Source organism: Lactuca saligna, chromosome 8, assembly GCF_052625555.1.
Source record: "Lactuca saligna cultivar CGN05327 chromosome 8, ASM5262555v1, whole genome shotgun sequence".
NCBI classification, from domain to species: Eukaryota; Viridiplantae; Streptophyta; class Magnoliopsida; order Asterales; family Asteraceae; genus Lactuca; species Lactuca saligna.
The window spans coordinates 120,575,568-120,592,212 of NC_136424.1; the positions used below are offsets into that span (position 1 = coordinate 120,575,568).

The 16,645-nt window shown below is 38.7% G+C and overlaps 1 protein-coding gene across 1 annotated transcript; it reads left to right on the forward strand.

Moving 5' to 3' along the window:
• Positions 1-15,136: 15,136 nt before the first annotated feature.
• Positions 15,137-16,180, forward strand: LOC145010055 (uncharacterized). The gene is made up of 3 exons (XM_078968647.1): positions 15,137-15,311; positions 15,405-15,952; positions 16,040-16,180. Exons 1-3 carry the CDS (start codon positions 15,137-15,139, stop codon positions 16,178-16,180), a joined length of 864 nt encoding a protein of 287 aa, XP_078824773.1.
• The last annotated feature ends 465 nt before the right edge of the window (positions 16,181-16,645 follow it).

Here is a 16,645-nt window from a genome sequence, read left to right on the forward strand (position 1 = left end):
TTAAAGTTCTTCAGAGGATTGGGAACCAAGCTTACAAGCTCGAACTACCAGAAGAACTGAATGGAATTCATAACACTTTTCATGTGCGTTATTTACGGAAGTTCACGGGGGAAGTTCCCGACATGATTCCACTTTCGGAGTTGAGAATCGATGAGAAAAAAAGGTTGATTGAAGAACCAGAGGCAATTGTTGACCAAAAGACTAAGAAGTTGCGACGCAAGATGGTCGAGTTAGTGCTTGTCCGATGGAAACACACGAATGGGCCGAATCTCACCTGGGAAACGGAGACTGACATGATGGGTCGCTATCCGCATTTGTTTGTTGATGTGTGATTCCTGGGACGGAATCATTCTAAGGTGGAGAGAATTGTAACGACTGTGTTTCTGGGCCTGTCATTAATGTCGATATAATAGTCTAGGTTAACCTTTGTAACCCGTTTTGAAATAATATAAGTGTATTATTTGAGTATTATGTGTTTTGTGCTTAATTGCTTAATTATGTGGTATGATTAAAAGAATAAAAATAAGCGTCAAAATTTAAGTATAAAATAAACTTGATATCTTTGGATAATTTTGTAGTAGTTGAAACAAGGTTTCCAAAAATATAAAGAATGCCGAAATCCGAGTTATAATGAAGAAGTTATGACCTGCCGAAGTTTCGCGACATAACCGGCAACGCTGAATGACGTAAAAAGTGAAATTTACGTTAGAGCGATATTCAACCTTAGTGATCTAAACGAGAATCGAAGATCTCATTGTTAGTATCGAAGCGATAAAAAGTTAGGTGAGAACGGACGTCAAACAAAGAAGTTATGAATTTATAACGAAATTTTCTGTCCCAGCCTATTAAAAATAAATAATAAAAATAAATTCAAAATTAGCCGACGGAGTCTAAACGAAAGTTGTAGAGCGTAGTCTCACCTTCACGTGGATATAAAGAACATCGAAAACGGAGTTCGTATGAAGAAGATATGAATTTTAGAAGTTTATTAAATAATTAATAATTAAATTTAATTATTAAAACCGACCTTATCCGAAAGGGAGTCACCGATCTGATCCGAAGTACGCCCAGCGTACTAGCGTACGCCCCGCTTACAGCGAAGCATGACACGCCTCGCACTCGAGTTCTTCGGATGACGCATGCAGTGACGAATTCGGAGGCTTACGCCCCGCGTACTCCGAGGCTCCAGCCTCCTATAAATAGGATGCGAGGCTGCCGAGTTCTTTTGCTATTTTTCTCTCTTCTCTCTCAAGTTTTGCATCATTTTGCGTGCCAGAAGTACCCCGAAGCCCCGGTAATATCCCGAGTCCCGAAGCAAGTCCCGAGATCCCGTAGATCCCGAGAAGTGCGATTTCCGAGCCGAAGCTCTGTCCGCGAGAAGTTCGATTTTTGTAGAGATCTTCCAGATCTGCTGAGGATTACTACTTCTACAAGCCGTAGTGCTGTCCGATCATCTTCTGATCATGTGAGTGTGTAGTTACTTTCTTCTAACGCATAATTATGAAGGATTTTATACAAAATACGTGTTATATGTATAATTTTGTTGTTATGTACGTGAATGTATATTCACTCTCTTCAATCTCATAGATCTGATTTGTTTTCTACGAAATACGTGTTATGTAGGTATGCCTCATCTGTTATGTGAAATATGTATTGAATGAAAATGCTATACAGGTTTTAAACTACGTATAAAAATATATATTTTTATCTACTAATATGTTGGTTAGAACATGGGTAGATAGTTGGTGTGTAATAAACAGATGAGAGGCCTCGATGTTGTTGTTGTTGACCTAGTTATTCAGCGGAGTATGGATAACGACCACAGACTCCTTCTAGACAGTCTCGTGGAACGCTAGCAGGTTCATAACCTGTAGGTGTTGTGAACGATGTGTTCACCGATGTACTCTATCCCCCTCGTGGTTGCCTTTAGAATATCTATTGTTGAGGAAACCCCTTAGCAGTAATGTCCGTCCCGATGAAAATCCTAGATTAGGTCCCTTGAGATAGATGTTGTTTTAGGGACGTAAAGTGAGGATACCGGGAATGGGTAATCGGGATAGTGATTGGTTGGTGAAATTAAATATAATTTATTTATTGTGGGTTGAAAACCCTATATGCTCACCAGACTCCCAAGCCTAACCCACTCAGTTTTATTTGTATTACAGGAAGTGGCGCAAGGGCGTAAGATGGATGAATCATCGAGTTGTTTTGTTTACAAGTCTGTATATGTATATATTTGTTGAATGACTTGTAATGTTATCGTTTATGCTTTATGGTCTGTATCGGAACATGATACTCCAAGTTTTAATTATATAATGAAAATGCATCTCTTGATGAAATGCTTTGATAAATATTATTTTATCATGTTTTGTTTTGGGAACAAATTCCGCAACACTTTTAAATCAAAAGGATTTACTCTAAAATTATTTTAAAAAGCATAAATGAAATCAGTCTTTTCTGGCCGTGATTTTGGGGATGTCACATCATACCAGGGTACTACAATGTGCCAGAAGTACTATCATGTACAAAGTCCTTTTTTTATACTTGTGTGTCGGGGTACGGGAGCGTACGAGAGTACTTTATTAGTATTTCCCCACACTTTTTCTTCTGATGAGCTTCGTGTGTCAACGTTTCCTTTCACGAAGTAACTGAGGGAACTTTGTAGTCTACCTAATAGAGTGTGTCAGTAATAGACCACTATCAGGTATGTCTGATGTTGTATTGCCAGATAGGGTGAGTCTGGGGGTAAAATACCTCACAATGTCAGACCACTGCTAGGCACAGTTATATGGATAACCACCCCTAAGTTAATTGTCTTGTTGTTTTTACGGATGGAGGTTTGTGTTGAAAACTTATTCCATTCCCCTCATTTGATGTATTTATTGATCCTCGTATGCTGCTATGGAATTTTCGAAGCAACGTCGTCAGTTTGTTGTTCATATCGATCCTTTAGGCTAAATCTTGTAAGATTGTTATATAGGATCTATATGTGGGAATCGACGGGATGGGATAAATTGTTTTAGAGATATGATATATCTATGTTAATGATAATAGTTGGATTTGCAGGTTTGAGATATACATTATTATCACATCGTGGGATTGAAATCCATATGTACTCACCATGTTTTCCAACCTGACTCACTTAGTTTATTGTATCACAGTAGCTATACGAAAGATGCATTATGTTGAGAGATTCATGGAGTATTATGTCACTAGTTTAATTACTGTAACACTTGTAATATTTCGTTATGCTTATGTTTTTGACGATTACATCTTAATGTTTTAATATAAATAAAATACATATCATCGAAAACGTATTGATAATACATTTATCATATTTTTTGGAACAAATTCCGCAACCTTATTCTTCAAAAAGTGTGTATGTGTGTGTGTTTAGTTTTTATCAGATGATAGCCAACAAATATATATATATATATATATATATATATATAGAGAGAGAGAGAGAGAGAGAGAGGGACCCATATTTATTATTAATAAAACTTTAAATGAAATAGAAAAAAATGTATCAAGAGAGCAATTTAATATTTTTTTTACTTTTGCGAGGGATCAAATCCACAAATAAACTTGCTCAAAAGAACCACCATTTGTTCTTTGGATATTTTTCTAAAAAAATGCATACCACAAAGATCATTTTTGTAGTTTTGTATATAGACAAAACTTCAAAAATGGTGCCTGTGTTTTTCAAAAATATCAAGTTTAGTCCCTAAGTTCAAAAAACCTCACAGATGGTCCCTGTGATTTCAAAACTTTTAACATTTAGTCCTTCCGGCTCACTCCGTTAGCATTTCACCGTTAACTCATTTTTTAATTTTATATTGCAGGGGTAATTCCCAACTTTATAAATTTCCCTCATTTCACCGTTAAGAGAAGATCTGGATCTAGGAGCAAATTCAAACTTTACATTCATTTATGCTAGACAAAAGGTGTGTATCACCTAACTTTTTTTTAGTACCATTTCTAAATAAATTTGGGTAACTGATGTTGCATACATTGACTTTTGTTTAGGGAATAATACCAGCAATGGAGAAGGTATTCCCTAGTGATAGTTAGTTTTGTTTGCTTCTTTTTATAGTTTATTTTAGCATATTTCATTCATAATTTAGATAATTTCCATGCATATTTTCCTTTTTGTTATTTTATGACTATTTTGGGTACTTTCGAATCTTGTGAGCATAATTGCAGGTTTTCGGGTCTAGCGGAGCGGGAGTGTTCGGGACGTATGGGAGGCGATGAGATTTGGTAGACAAAAATGATGTTGGGCTTGATGGGTAGTGGAGATGATTCATGGAGTGATCTTGATGATTATTTGAAGGCTTGGAGAGAAATAAACTTTAAATTTGCAAGATGCGGGGGAATATTCAAGCGTACGTAGATTATTAATCGGGAGAGTTCACGAGCTTTGGAGGATTTGGAGAGGTCAAATTGGGCTTAAAATGAAGAAAAACTTGAAGAAAATGGGCTAGGAGGTGATTGGATTCGATCTGGGCTAGTGGGATATGCTTCGGAGGCCCAAAATCTCAAAGAAGCCCATGTCAGGCACCACCCGCGCAACCCACCCGCGCAGAAGCACGCGGGTCGCGCAAGGCTCTGCAGGGGTAATTTCGGAAATCCATTTGGAAGGCTATTTGAGGAAGGTTGGTGCCCATCTTTTGGATACTCTTGGACATCCGATTTTTAAAGATTCTCTCTGGAGTTTTGAAGACTTTTGAAGGCCAAGAACCCTTGAAGAACATCATATTTTTACCTCTTGATTCTTGCTTAATGTTTGGTACAAATTTCTCTAACTTTGTTTCTTTGGGTTTAGCCATGCTTGGCTAAGCTAATCTTGGTTGACTTTTGGTTAATCCTTTGAACTTTTGTTGAATGTTGAAGAATCCATGAACATGTTCTTGAATCTTTATGGGAATGTTTTGTGTTTTAACATCTTATCATTACTTGTATGTTTTAGTTCATGAGTTTAAATGTGTTTGTGGTGATTAGTTGGCTAATTTCTTGATTAAGTAAAGGATCCTCAAATTTGCAAGCAACAAATGATTTTTGTGTTGTTTTTGCTTCACACAATCATAAAAACATTTCCTCCAACATGGTGGTGAAAGCATTTGACCCCTCTTGGATTTGGTGACTTTTTGGTTCTTAATGTAGTTGACTTTCACTAATTACATGCTATTTGGAATTAGTGACTTTGACTAAGGAAATTGTTATGAGCTTCTCTAGTCATTTCAACAATTAAGAAAAGTCTAGGTAATCTCAAGCTCCTTGGATTACTATAGCCGAATTGAGGATTTAAAACAAGTATTGCACCATTGAATTCTAATGATATGTTCATCAAAAGTCAAAGTGAGAAAACTTTAAGTCAACCATCTTTCCCTTATTGATTTTACATCAAATTCTTATTTTTGTTGCAATTGTCTATTTAAATCATAGTTAATTCTAGTTTGTTTCAAGTATTTCAAAACATCAAAACCCCCATTTTTAATTTATTGTCATATTCCAAGTATTTTACAAAGAGATTTTTCATAGAGTTATCAAATTGAACAAATCTTCGTGGATTCGATCCCTTTACCACTATACACTATTTTAGTATGTAATATTTAGGGTTATTATTTGTGTTGGCCTCGACAACCACCAAATTTTTGGCGCCGTTGCCGGGGATTGGTTTTGATTTAATCAGTTTGTTTCTCTATGCCTACATCTCATTGTGCAGGTACTCTAATTTAAATCCCGGAAATTAAAAAAAAAAGTATGATTTGGAAATGCCCCACCCCAAGCTTTTGGCGCCGTTGCCGGGGATTGGTTTATTTTTAATCAATTTGTTTCTCTATGCCCAGATCTCAGCGTACAGGTGACTTGATTTACAATCCAGAAATCGAAAAAGAAGCAAGGCGTTTGGCGAAGGAGAAGCGAATTGAATGTGGTCAAACTTCTAATCCTTACGGGGATCTGGAGGTCGAAACTGCTTCATTAAGCAACATAGAACCCGATTCTAGTCCCGACCTTCGCTAAGAAATTCCCGAAACACCACCCCTACAACAAAATCCACCCATTATTGAACCAATTGAAATGGCGGACGGAGGAGAAGTTCCCGAAAGAACTTTGAGGCAAATGATGGAGACCGATGTTACACAAACTCCAACTGGTATCAATTACCCGGTTTTGGAAGGAGGCTCAGAGTTGAAGTCAAGTTTAGTCCATCACCTACCGACTTTCCATGGATTGGAGAATGAAGACCCTCATAAGCATTTGAAGATGTTCCACATTATTTGCACTAGCATGAAGCCACAAGGGTCAACCGATGACCAAATTAAGCTAAGGGCATTCCCCTTTTCATTGGCCGATAGAGCAAAAGATTGGTTATTCTATCTTCCGCCGGGGTCGATCAACTCATGGACCGACATGGCAAGAGCTTTCCTTGACAAGTTTTATCCCGCCTCAAGAGTCTCAAGTCTTCGAAATGAGATTTGTGGAATCCGCCAAGGTCAAAATGAGACTTTCCATGATTATTGTGAGAGGTTCAACAACTTGTGCTATAGTTGCCCACAACACCAAATTCCGGAACAACTCCTCATTCAACACTTCTATGAGGGATTGTTGCCAATGGAGAGAAGACTAGTTGATGCCTCAAGTGGTGGAGATGTCTTTAGTAAAACCCCACAACAAACAAGACAACTTTTCAACACCATAGCCGCAAATTCACAACATTTTGGCCCTCGCCAAGACATGAAGAGAGACACACAACACAAAGTTAATGAAGTAGGAACATCGAATCTTGAGTCTAAAATAAAAGATCTAACATCCGTCGTCCAAAAGCTAGCCATGGGACAAACTCCACAAGTGATGGTTTGTGGAATATGTGCAACCATGGGACATCCTACGGATATGTGTCCCATCCTTCAAGAAGATGCGGAGCATGTGAATGCCACGGGAGAATTCCAAAACTACCACAACAAACCATCCGGGTACTAAAATGCATATAATTCAAGTTGGAAGCCAAATCCCAACGGAAGCTACAACCCAAGACCATTGCCTCACAATGCATTGGTTAGACCGTCCTATCCACCACCACAACCTCAATACCAACATCAACAACCACACTATCAATCCAAACCGCACCCTCCACATCATCATCAACAATCTCCTCAATCTCAACCAAGTAGCTCCGGAATGTCTCTTGAAGACATTGTCAAATCTCTAGCCACTAGTACCCAACAATTCCAAAAAGAGACAAGGACTAGTATCTCCAACCTTGAAGCACAAATGGGAGATATAGTTACATCTATAAGCAAGTTGGAATCTCGTGGTAAACTCCCTTCTCAAACCGAAAAGAACCCAAATGTCAATGTGGTGACCTTGAGAAGTGGCAAGCAAGCCGGAGAAAGTAGTTCAAAGAAGAAGCCAAGGGAAGAAGAGGAAGAAATAGAGATCATTCCCATTGAAGAACCTACAGTCAAGAACGATGCACAAACTGGAGTTCCAAAGAAGTCCATCCCTCTAGTAACACCAATAGCCACTCAACCACCGTTCCCCTCTCGACTTGCAACTTCAAAGAAGAATATGGAGGAGAAAGAGATTTTGGACACCTTCCGAAAGGTGGAAGTAAACATCCCTCTACTTGATGCAATCAAGCAAATCCCGAGATATGCAAAGTTCTTGAAAGAACTTTGTACCAACAAGAGGAAGTTGAAGGGAAATAAGAAAATTTTGATGAATGAAAACGCATCCGCGGTTTTACAAAGGAAACTTCCACCCAAATGCAAAGATCCCGGAATGTTCACGGTTCCTTGCAAGATTGGAGATGTCACTTTTAGTAGTGCTATGCTTGATCTTGGTGCTTCTATCAATGTCATGCCCTATTCAGTGTATGAATCATTAAATGTTGGACCCTTAAGTGAAACCGGTGTCATAATCTCTCTTGCGGATAAATCAAGTGTCTTTCCTAGAGGTGTTTTAGAAGATGTCCTAGTGCAAGTGAACCAATTAGTCCTCCCGGCGGATTTCTATGTGATTGATCTAGATGAGCAAGTGTCTTCCAAATCGGCTCTAATCTTGCTTGGGAGACTGTTTTTGAAGACGTCTAGGACAAAGATCGATGTGTATGCGGGAAGTTTGACAATGGAGTTTGATGGTGAAACAATAAGTTTTAATATTTGTGATGCCATGAGATATCCTAGTGATGTTTCATCTTTGTACTTTGTTGATGTTGTTGAGCCAATTACTCAAGAATTGTTTGAGTTATCTAACAGTGATATGTTGGAGATGATCTTAAGCAAAGGATTCGATTGTGGGAAGCTAGCCGAGCAATTAAAGCTTTATTCTTTGGATCCGGAAGTTGAGAAGTTGGTAAATAAAATGGAAATGAAAAAATCCACAAGATTAGATGTCAAGCAAATTGAATTGTCCCCAACTCATACAAAATTGTCTCCATCCCTTGTTCAACCACCCGAATTGGAATTAAAGGTCTTACCTCAACACTTGAAGTATGCCTACTTGGGAAAGAATGAAACCCTTCCGGTTATCATCTCAACTCATTTAACCGAATTTGAAGAAGAGCAACTCCTCAAGGTGTTGAAGGAGCATAAAGAAGCCATGGGTTGGACGATTGCGGATATCAAGGGTTTGAGCCCCTCCACTTGTATGCACAAGATCTTAATGGAGGATGAATGCAAGCCAAGTAGAGACGCGCAAAGAAGGCTAAATCCACCAATGATGGAAGTTGTGAAGAAAGAGATATTAAAGCTTCTTGATGCGGGGATGATCTATCCAAGCTCAGATAGCAAGTGGGTGAGTCCGGTGCAAGTCGTTCCAAAGAAGACGGGAATCACGGTGGTCGAGAACAACAAAGGTATGATGGTCCCCACCCGTGTGCAAAACGGGTGGAGAGTATGTATTGACTACCGCAAACTCAATGCGAGCACACGAAAAGATCATTTCCCATTGCCTTTCATTGACCAAATGTTAGAAAGGTTGGCCGGGAAATCCCATTATTGTTGTCTAGACGGGTACTCTGGTTTTCACCAAATCCTGGTGGCACCGGAGGACCAAGAAAAGACAACATTTACATGCCCATTTGGTACTTTTGCATACCGGAGAATGCCATTTGGATTGTGTAACGCCCCGGCCACTTTCCAACGTTGTATGGTTAGTATCTTTTCGGATTATGTTGAAAACATAATTGAGGTTTTTATGGATGATTTCACGGTACATGGCAACTCTTTTCAAGAATGTTTGACTAATCTCACAAAAATTTTAAAAAGATGCATTGAAACAAACTTGGTTTTGAATTTTGAGAAATGTCATTTCATGGTGAGTCAAGGTCTCATTTTGGGTCACATTGTGTCTAAAAAAGGAATTGAGGTAGATAAGGCCAAAATTTATGTTATTCAAAGCTTACCTTACCCGACTTGTGTTCGGGAAGTTCGTTCTTTTTTGGGCCATGCAGGTTTCTACCGAAGGTTCATCAAGGATTTTTCAAAGATAACAAGACCAATGTGCCAACTCTTGCAAAAGGAGGTCGATTTTGAGTTCAATGAGGCGTGCAAAGAAGCTTTTGACAAGCTCAAAGAGTTGCTTACATCCGCTCCCATCATGCAAGAACCAAATTGGGATCTCCCTTTTGAGATCATGTGTGATGCAAGCAAATATGCGATTGGCGCCGTTTTGGGTCAAAAGAATGGGAGGGCCTCCCATGTGATCTATTATGCATCAAGGACACTAGACAATGCCCAAAGCAACTACTCTACCACGGAGAAGGAACTATTGGCCATAGTGTTCGCCTTGGAGAAATTTAGACAACACCTACTTGGTACCAAGTTCATAGTGTATTCGGATCACACAGCTCTTAAGTACTTGATGACGAAGAAAGATGCAAAGCCGAGACTCATCCGGTGGATCCTACTGTTACAAGAATTTGACTTGGAAATCCGGGACAAGAGCGGATGCGAGAACCTCGTTGCCGATCATCTAAGTCGGATCACTTCAAATGAAACTCCTCTCCCATTGTGGGACGAGTTTCCGGATGAGCATCTCTTTTCCCTTACCCAATCTATTCCTTGGTATGCCGATATCGTTAACTTTTTGGTCACAAAAAGGTATCCCGACACATTCACGCGTGCTCAGAAAGACAAGTTGAAAAGTGATGCAAAATACTATGTGTGGGATGAACCTTATTTGTGGAAACATTGTCCCGATCAAATCATTAGGCGATGTGTGCCCCAACAAGAGCACCAATCCATTTTGCAATTCTGTCATGAATTTGCTTGTGGGGGACACTTCGGACCTAGCCAGACTTTGAGAAAAGTCCTTGAATGTGGATTATTTTGGCCAACCATGTCACGCGATTGTTATATGTTTTGCAAAAGTTGTGAGCGGTGCCAAAGGACGGGAAACATTTCGCAAAAGAACCAAATGCCCCAAAATCCAATCCTTGTTTGTGAAATTTTTGACGTATGGGGGATTGATTTTATGGGCCCATTTCCCGTATCATTTGGCAACGTTTATATTTTACTCGCGGTTGACTATGTTTCTAAATGGGTTGAAGCCAAAGCCACAAGATCGGACGATGCCAAAACGGTTATCGAGTTTTTAAAGTCTAATGTTTTTGCGAGATTTGGTGTGCCTAGGGCTTTGATTAGTGATAGAGGGACGCACTTTTGCAACAAAATGATGGAGGCTCTATTGAAGAAGTATCACATGACTCATCGTATCTCCACTGTCTATCACCCTCAAACGAATGGTCAAGCGGAGGTCTCGAATCGTGAAGTGAAGTCTATTCTAGAGAAAACGGTGAATCCGACAAAGAAGGATTGGAGTTTGAGACTTGACGATGCCTTATGGGCATATCAGACCGCTTATAAGACCCCGATTGGAATGTCGCCCTTCAGATTAGTTTTCGGAAAATCTTGTCATCTTCCCGTCGAGTTAGAGCACCGAGCATTTTGGGCGGTCAAGAAATGCAACTTCGACATTGACGAGGCTGGAAGGCATAGGAAACTTCAACTCCAAGAGCTAGAAGAATTGAGAAACGAATCCTATGAAAACGCAAGGATTTATAAGGAGAAAACGAAGCTCTTCCACGACAAGTCCATCACCCGGAAGAATTTTGAACCGGGACATAGGGTCTTACTTTACCATTCACGGTTGAAGTTATTCCCGGGCAAATTAAGATCAAGGTGGATTGGCCCATTTGTTGTAATAAAGACTTTTGACCATGGAGTGGTGGAAATCCAAAGTGAAAAAACGGGACATATTTTCAAAGTTAACGGGCACCGATTAAAGCCATTCTATGAAAGTTTTAATGCAAGTGTTATTGAAGTCATCCACTTGGATGTCCCGGAGTGTTGAACCAAGCTAGAAGGACGTCTCGCCTAAGACGTTAAAGAGAGGCATTTTTGGAAAAGCTTTATGCTTTCGTGTTTCTACGTTCGAATAAAGAAGTTTTGAAAATGTTTTGATGCGTCTTTTGAAGTCATTTTTGAAGAAATCAAGAGTTTCTAGGTGTTTGGGGCATTTGGGATCAAGAACTAGTGAAGAAACGGAAGAAAACAGAGAAAAATCGATTTCCGGGAGCAGGGGTCTGCGCGACCCGCGCACGGGTGCGCGGCTGGTGTGCGCGGCCGGTCTTCAACTTGCAACAAAAATCAGGCACCTAACTGCATGATCTGCGCGACCCGCGTGCTGCTTTGACGACCATCCCATATTGAGTTGACCTTTTGACTTTTCTTGACCAACATTGACCAAAATTGACCCTTGTTGACCCATAGATTAAAATGTTCAGCTTCCCTTCTTCTTCATTTAATCATCTTGACCTCCCACTCCATTCCTCTCATATAACCTTCCAGCACCCACCTCACCGGAAAATTCAAGATTAGCGGAGTTCTATCGGTCATAATTTCAAGAAACCACCGCCACAAACATCTCCTGTCATCCAATCCTCCGATTTAGGTCATTTTTGCCCTTACCTTAAGCATTGAGGACAATGTTTGTTCTTAAGCTTGGGGTGGGGCATTTTATTTTCCTTTTATTTTTTCATGCATTTTTAATTAGGTTGCATAACATTTTAGTTTTAAGCTAATTTTCATTCATTTTTTTTTTAATTCCAAAAAGATTTTATTTTCTTCTTTTTCACCTTTTATATTTTTGCATAACATTTAGCTTAGGGCATTAACATTCATGCATTTTTATTGTCTGTTTATTCTCACCTCCTTAGATGCCATAGAACAGGTTCATGGTTATTGTATCATTATTGGTTCAGGATCTTGTTGCTATCTCACCCATCGAACCGGGACCATTAGCTGCAGTCTGGGACCTCATACTTGGGATCAGATGCTGGTAGCTTAAAGGGGTAAGTGATCATGGACGGGTAGTTTTCATGAAGAATTATGCATACAATACTAATAACTGTAGGATATACTATAGCAATGGATGTCTTAGCCTTGCGGTCACTACCGCCGAGAGGATCACACTTGATCATGTTTGAACCGTTAGGATGAAGCACTAGTGCTTGTCCCCGAGTAGAATCCATATCCAGTATTTTTACATCACCATATCTTTTTGCGATTTTCTTAGGATTTTAGAGAAGTCTTTTAGTCCGCATGTGGACAATTTCGTTATTTTTGAAAAAAAAAATATTCACAAATTGGAAGAGGAGCTTACATTATATCTTTATGCTCCACACATGGTCATTTTCTCGCTTAGACCATTCGGATTATATTACTACCCTTTCAGTTCCACTTACGCACTTTAGGAACCAAATGTTGAGTCAAAGGGTTGTTATTACATTACCTTCAAGTATGGTAACATCTTAAAAAAAATAATAATAAAAATAAATAAATAAATAAATAAAATAAAAAAATAATAAATAAATGGTGTGCAGACAAATTCCCAGCCGTAGAAATCTGAGAAGGGTGACCGGTTCAATTATTGAACTAAATTTTCTAACATTTTGGTCACCCGGCGTTTGATATTCATTTATTTAGGTATGTTTTATTGTATATAGATCGAGTTGTTTTTCGCAAATTGGTGATGTTAGGGAGACTTTCGAGTCGGATACTACGGGAGGTTTGGGCCAACACCAAGTGAATCGATTCCTACAACGGTGCCCGAGCGATTAAACCTAGTTACACATGAGAGAAACCGGCAAATGTGAGATCAGAGTGTACACTTAAAGAAGAGCTCCACCCGAGCCCATCCAGCTGCTTTCTCCCTACTACAAATATTCTTCATTGTATGCATGTTCCATTGAGGCTGCGACTGCTCATCCCTCCTTACTCACCTAAAGGAGTTGTCCTGGGTGTGGTTTATGGTTCCATTGTCATCGGATGAAAAATTCGTGAGGTAATAGCAAGATCAATTCTGACCATGTTGACTAACGGGGATCAGGTTCTACGGTTCTATCAATTCTTTTTATTTTCTTAGGATAGTTCATCCCGAGTTCATTTTAGTCTTGTCTTACTTGAGGACAAGTAAGGTTTCAGCTTGGGGTGATTTGATAGTTAGTTTTGTTTGCTTCTTTTTATAGTTTATTTTAGCATATTTCATTCATAATTTAGATAATTTCCATGCATATTTTCCTTTTTGTTATTTTATGACTATTTCGGGTACTTTCGAATCTTGTGAGCATAATTGCAGGTTTTCGGGTCTAGCGGAGCGGGAGTGTTCGGAACATATGGGAGGCGATGAGATTTGGTAGACAAAAATGATGTTGGGCTTGATGGGTAGTGGAGATGATGCATGGAGTGATCTTGATGATTATTTGAAGGCTTGGAGAGAAATAAACTTTAAATTTGCAAGATGCGGGGGAATATTCAAGCGTACGTAGATTATTAATCGGGCGAGTTCACGAGCTTTGGAGGATTTGGAGAGGTCAAATTGGGCTTAAAATGAAGAAAAACTTGAAGAAAATGGGCTAGGAGGTGATTGGATTCGATCTGGGCTAGTGGGATATGCTTCGGAGGCCCAAAATCTCAAAGAAGCCCATGTCAGGCACCACCCGCGCAACCCACCCGCGCAGCAGCATGCGGGTCGCGCAAGGCTCTGCAGGGGTAATTTCGGAAATCCATTTGGAAGGCTATTTGAGGAAGGTTGGTGCCCATCTTTTGGATACTCTTGGACATCCGATTTTTAAAGATTCTCTCTGGAGTTTTGAAGACTTTTGAAGGCCAAGAACCCTTGAAGAACATCATATTTTTACCTCTTGATTCTTGCTTAATGTTTGGTACAAATTTCTCTAACTTTGTTTCTTTGGGTTTAGCCATGCTTGGCTAAGCTAATCTTGGTTGACTTTTGGTTAATCCTTTGAACTTTTGTTGAATGTTGAAGAATCCATGAACATGTTCTTGAATCTTTATGGGAATGTTTTGTGTTTTAACATCTTATCATTACTTGTATGTTTTAGTTCATGAGTTTAAATGTGTTTGTGGTGATTAGTTGGCTAATTTCTTGATTAAGTAAAGGATCCTCAAATTAGCAAGCAACAAATGATTTTTGTGTTGTTTTTGCTTCACACAATCATAAAAACATTTCCTCCAACATGGTGGTGAAAGCATTTGACCCCTCTTGGATTTGGTGACTTTTTGGTTCTTAATGCTAGTTGACTTTCACTAATTACATGCTATTTGGAATTAGTGACTTTGACTAAGGAAATTGTTATGAGCTTCTCTAGCCATTTCAACAATTAAGAAAAGTCTAGGTAATCTCAAGCTCCTTGGATTACTATAGCCGAATTGAGGATTTAAAACAAGTATTGCACCATTGAATTCTAATGATATGTTCATCAAAAGTCAAAGTGAGAAAACTTTAAGTCAACCATCTTTCCCTTATTGATTTTACATCAAATTCTTATTTTTGTTGCAATTGTCTATTTAAATCATAGTTAATTCTAGTTTGTTTCAAGTATTTCAAAACATCAAAACCCCCATTTTTAATTTATTGTCATATTCCAAGTATTTTACAAAGAGATTTTTCATAGAGTTATCAAATTGAACAAATCTCCGTGGATTCGATCCCTTTACCACTATACACTATTTTAGTGTGTAATATTTAGGGTTATTATTTGTGTTGGCCTCGACAACCACCACCTAGTGCATAACAAAAGTTCTGTTTGAGGCATATCCAAGAAAACATGAAGAAACAATGGAAAGGAAAAGACTTAAGTGACCAACTTTGGGAGTGTGGTAGAGCAACAACAGTCAATCATTTTAACAGAGCAATGGATGATTTGAAGAAGATCAATGAAGAGGCTGATGCTTGGGTGTGTAAGATCCCAACAAACACTTGGGCTAAATCTCACTTTAGTGGTAAATTTCTAGAAATTTATTGATAAATGTTAATCTTCCCTGTTGTTTGTTTACTATATGTGTAATTGTCTTCTCTTAATATCTATTATTCAGGAAGGGCACATACTGATTGTTTGGTGAATAACCTTTGTGAGGTATTCAATTCTAAGCTAGATGAAGGTAAGGATAAACCTATTATCACTTGCTTAGAGTATATTAGAGAGTATCTCATGAAGAGGTTATGTGTGGTGCAAAAGGAAATAGATAAGTCTGAAGGATTTCTAACCCTTACTGCAACTACAGTGTTTGAAAAGATTAAGACCGATGCAACTAAGTATGTGGCTAAATACAATGGGGCAGGAAAGTACCAAGTGGCAAGCACATGGCAAGACCAGTATGTGGTAAACTTGAATGACCAAAGTTGCAGTTGTAGGTTTTGGGAGATTACAGGTTTCCCATGTAGACATGTTGTTTATGCTATATGGGACAAAATTGAAAATGGTGAAAATGGCCCATATGTTGATGAATGGGTCCATCCTTGCTATCGGTTATCAACATGGAAAGCCATGTATTTCAACAAAATTGATCCATTGAATGGATGTTCAATGTGGCCTAAAAGTGATTGCCCATTCACTTTACTTCCACCAAAACATAAAAAACAGGTTTGTATTTCAAGTAGACCAATTATATAGTAAACATGTGAACATAGAATGAATTCAATTTTAACTATAGTGTATCAATATGTGTAGGTTGGAAGGCCTAAGAAGAAGAGAAGGAGGGGTGTTGATGAGCCAAACAGCCAAGCTGGTAGATCGAGCAGGAAATATCTGGCAGTCACTTGTTCTAAGTGTCATAACAAAGGGCACAATTCCAGAACATGTAACGGGTAGGGAGGTAGTGGTGAAGTTGGAGGGGGCTGAAAAGTATTTTTAGTAGTTGGACCTGGTGCTAGTGTTGTAGGTCTTTTGAAATTAAAGTCACGTGTAATTTTTTGAAGATGTGTTAAGAACTTTTCAGGGAATTGCATGTAATGCTTGTGTTGTAGGTCTTTTGAAACTTAAGTCAAGCTTGTGTTGTAGGTCTTTTGAAACTTAGTATGATGGTTATGTTAAGAACTTTAAAAATTTGCATGTAATGGTGTGTATGCAATATGCATATTTTGGTAATGAATTAACCTGTTTTGTGTACTACCCTTTACAAATCAATTAATAACATTGTACATTTCAATTGCAAATCAAAACCATCTTAAATAAGCATTTACAATACACTTAACAATTGCATTTCAAAAACATTCAAGAAATTGAACAATCAACTATTACAAACTACATTCCATTACCATTACCATTACCACTCCA

Excerpts from the sequence above, each read along its gene's own strand:
- LOC145010055 (XM_078968647.1), top strand. The coding sequence starts at position 15,137 with ATGAAGAAACAATGGAAAGGAAAAGACTTAAGTGACCAACTTTGGGAG. Across the intron at positions 15,312-15,404 it reads GGCTAAATCTCACTTTAGTG|GAAGGGCACATACTGATTGT; the intron begins GTAAATTTCTAG and ends TCTATTATTCAG. Across the intron at positions 15,953-16,039 it reads CACCAAAACATAAAAAACAG|GTTGGAAGGCCTAAGAAGAA; the intron begins GTTTGTATTTCA and ends CAATATGTGTAG.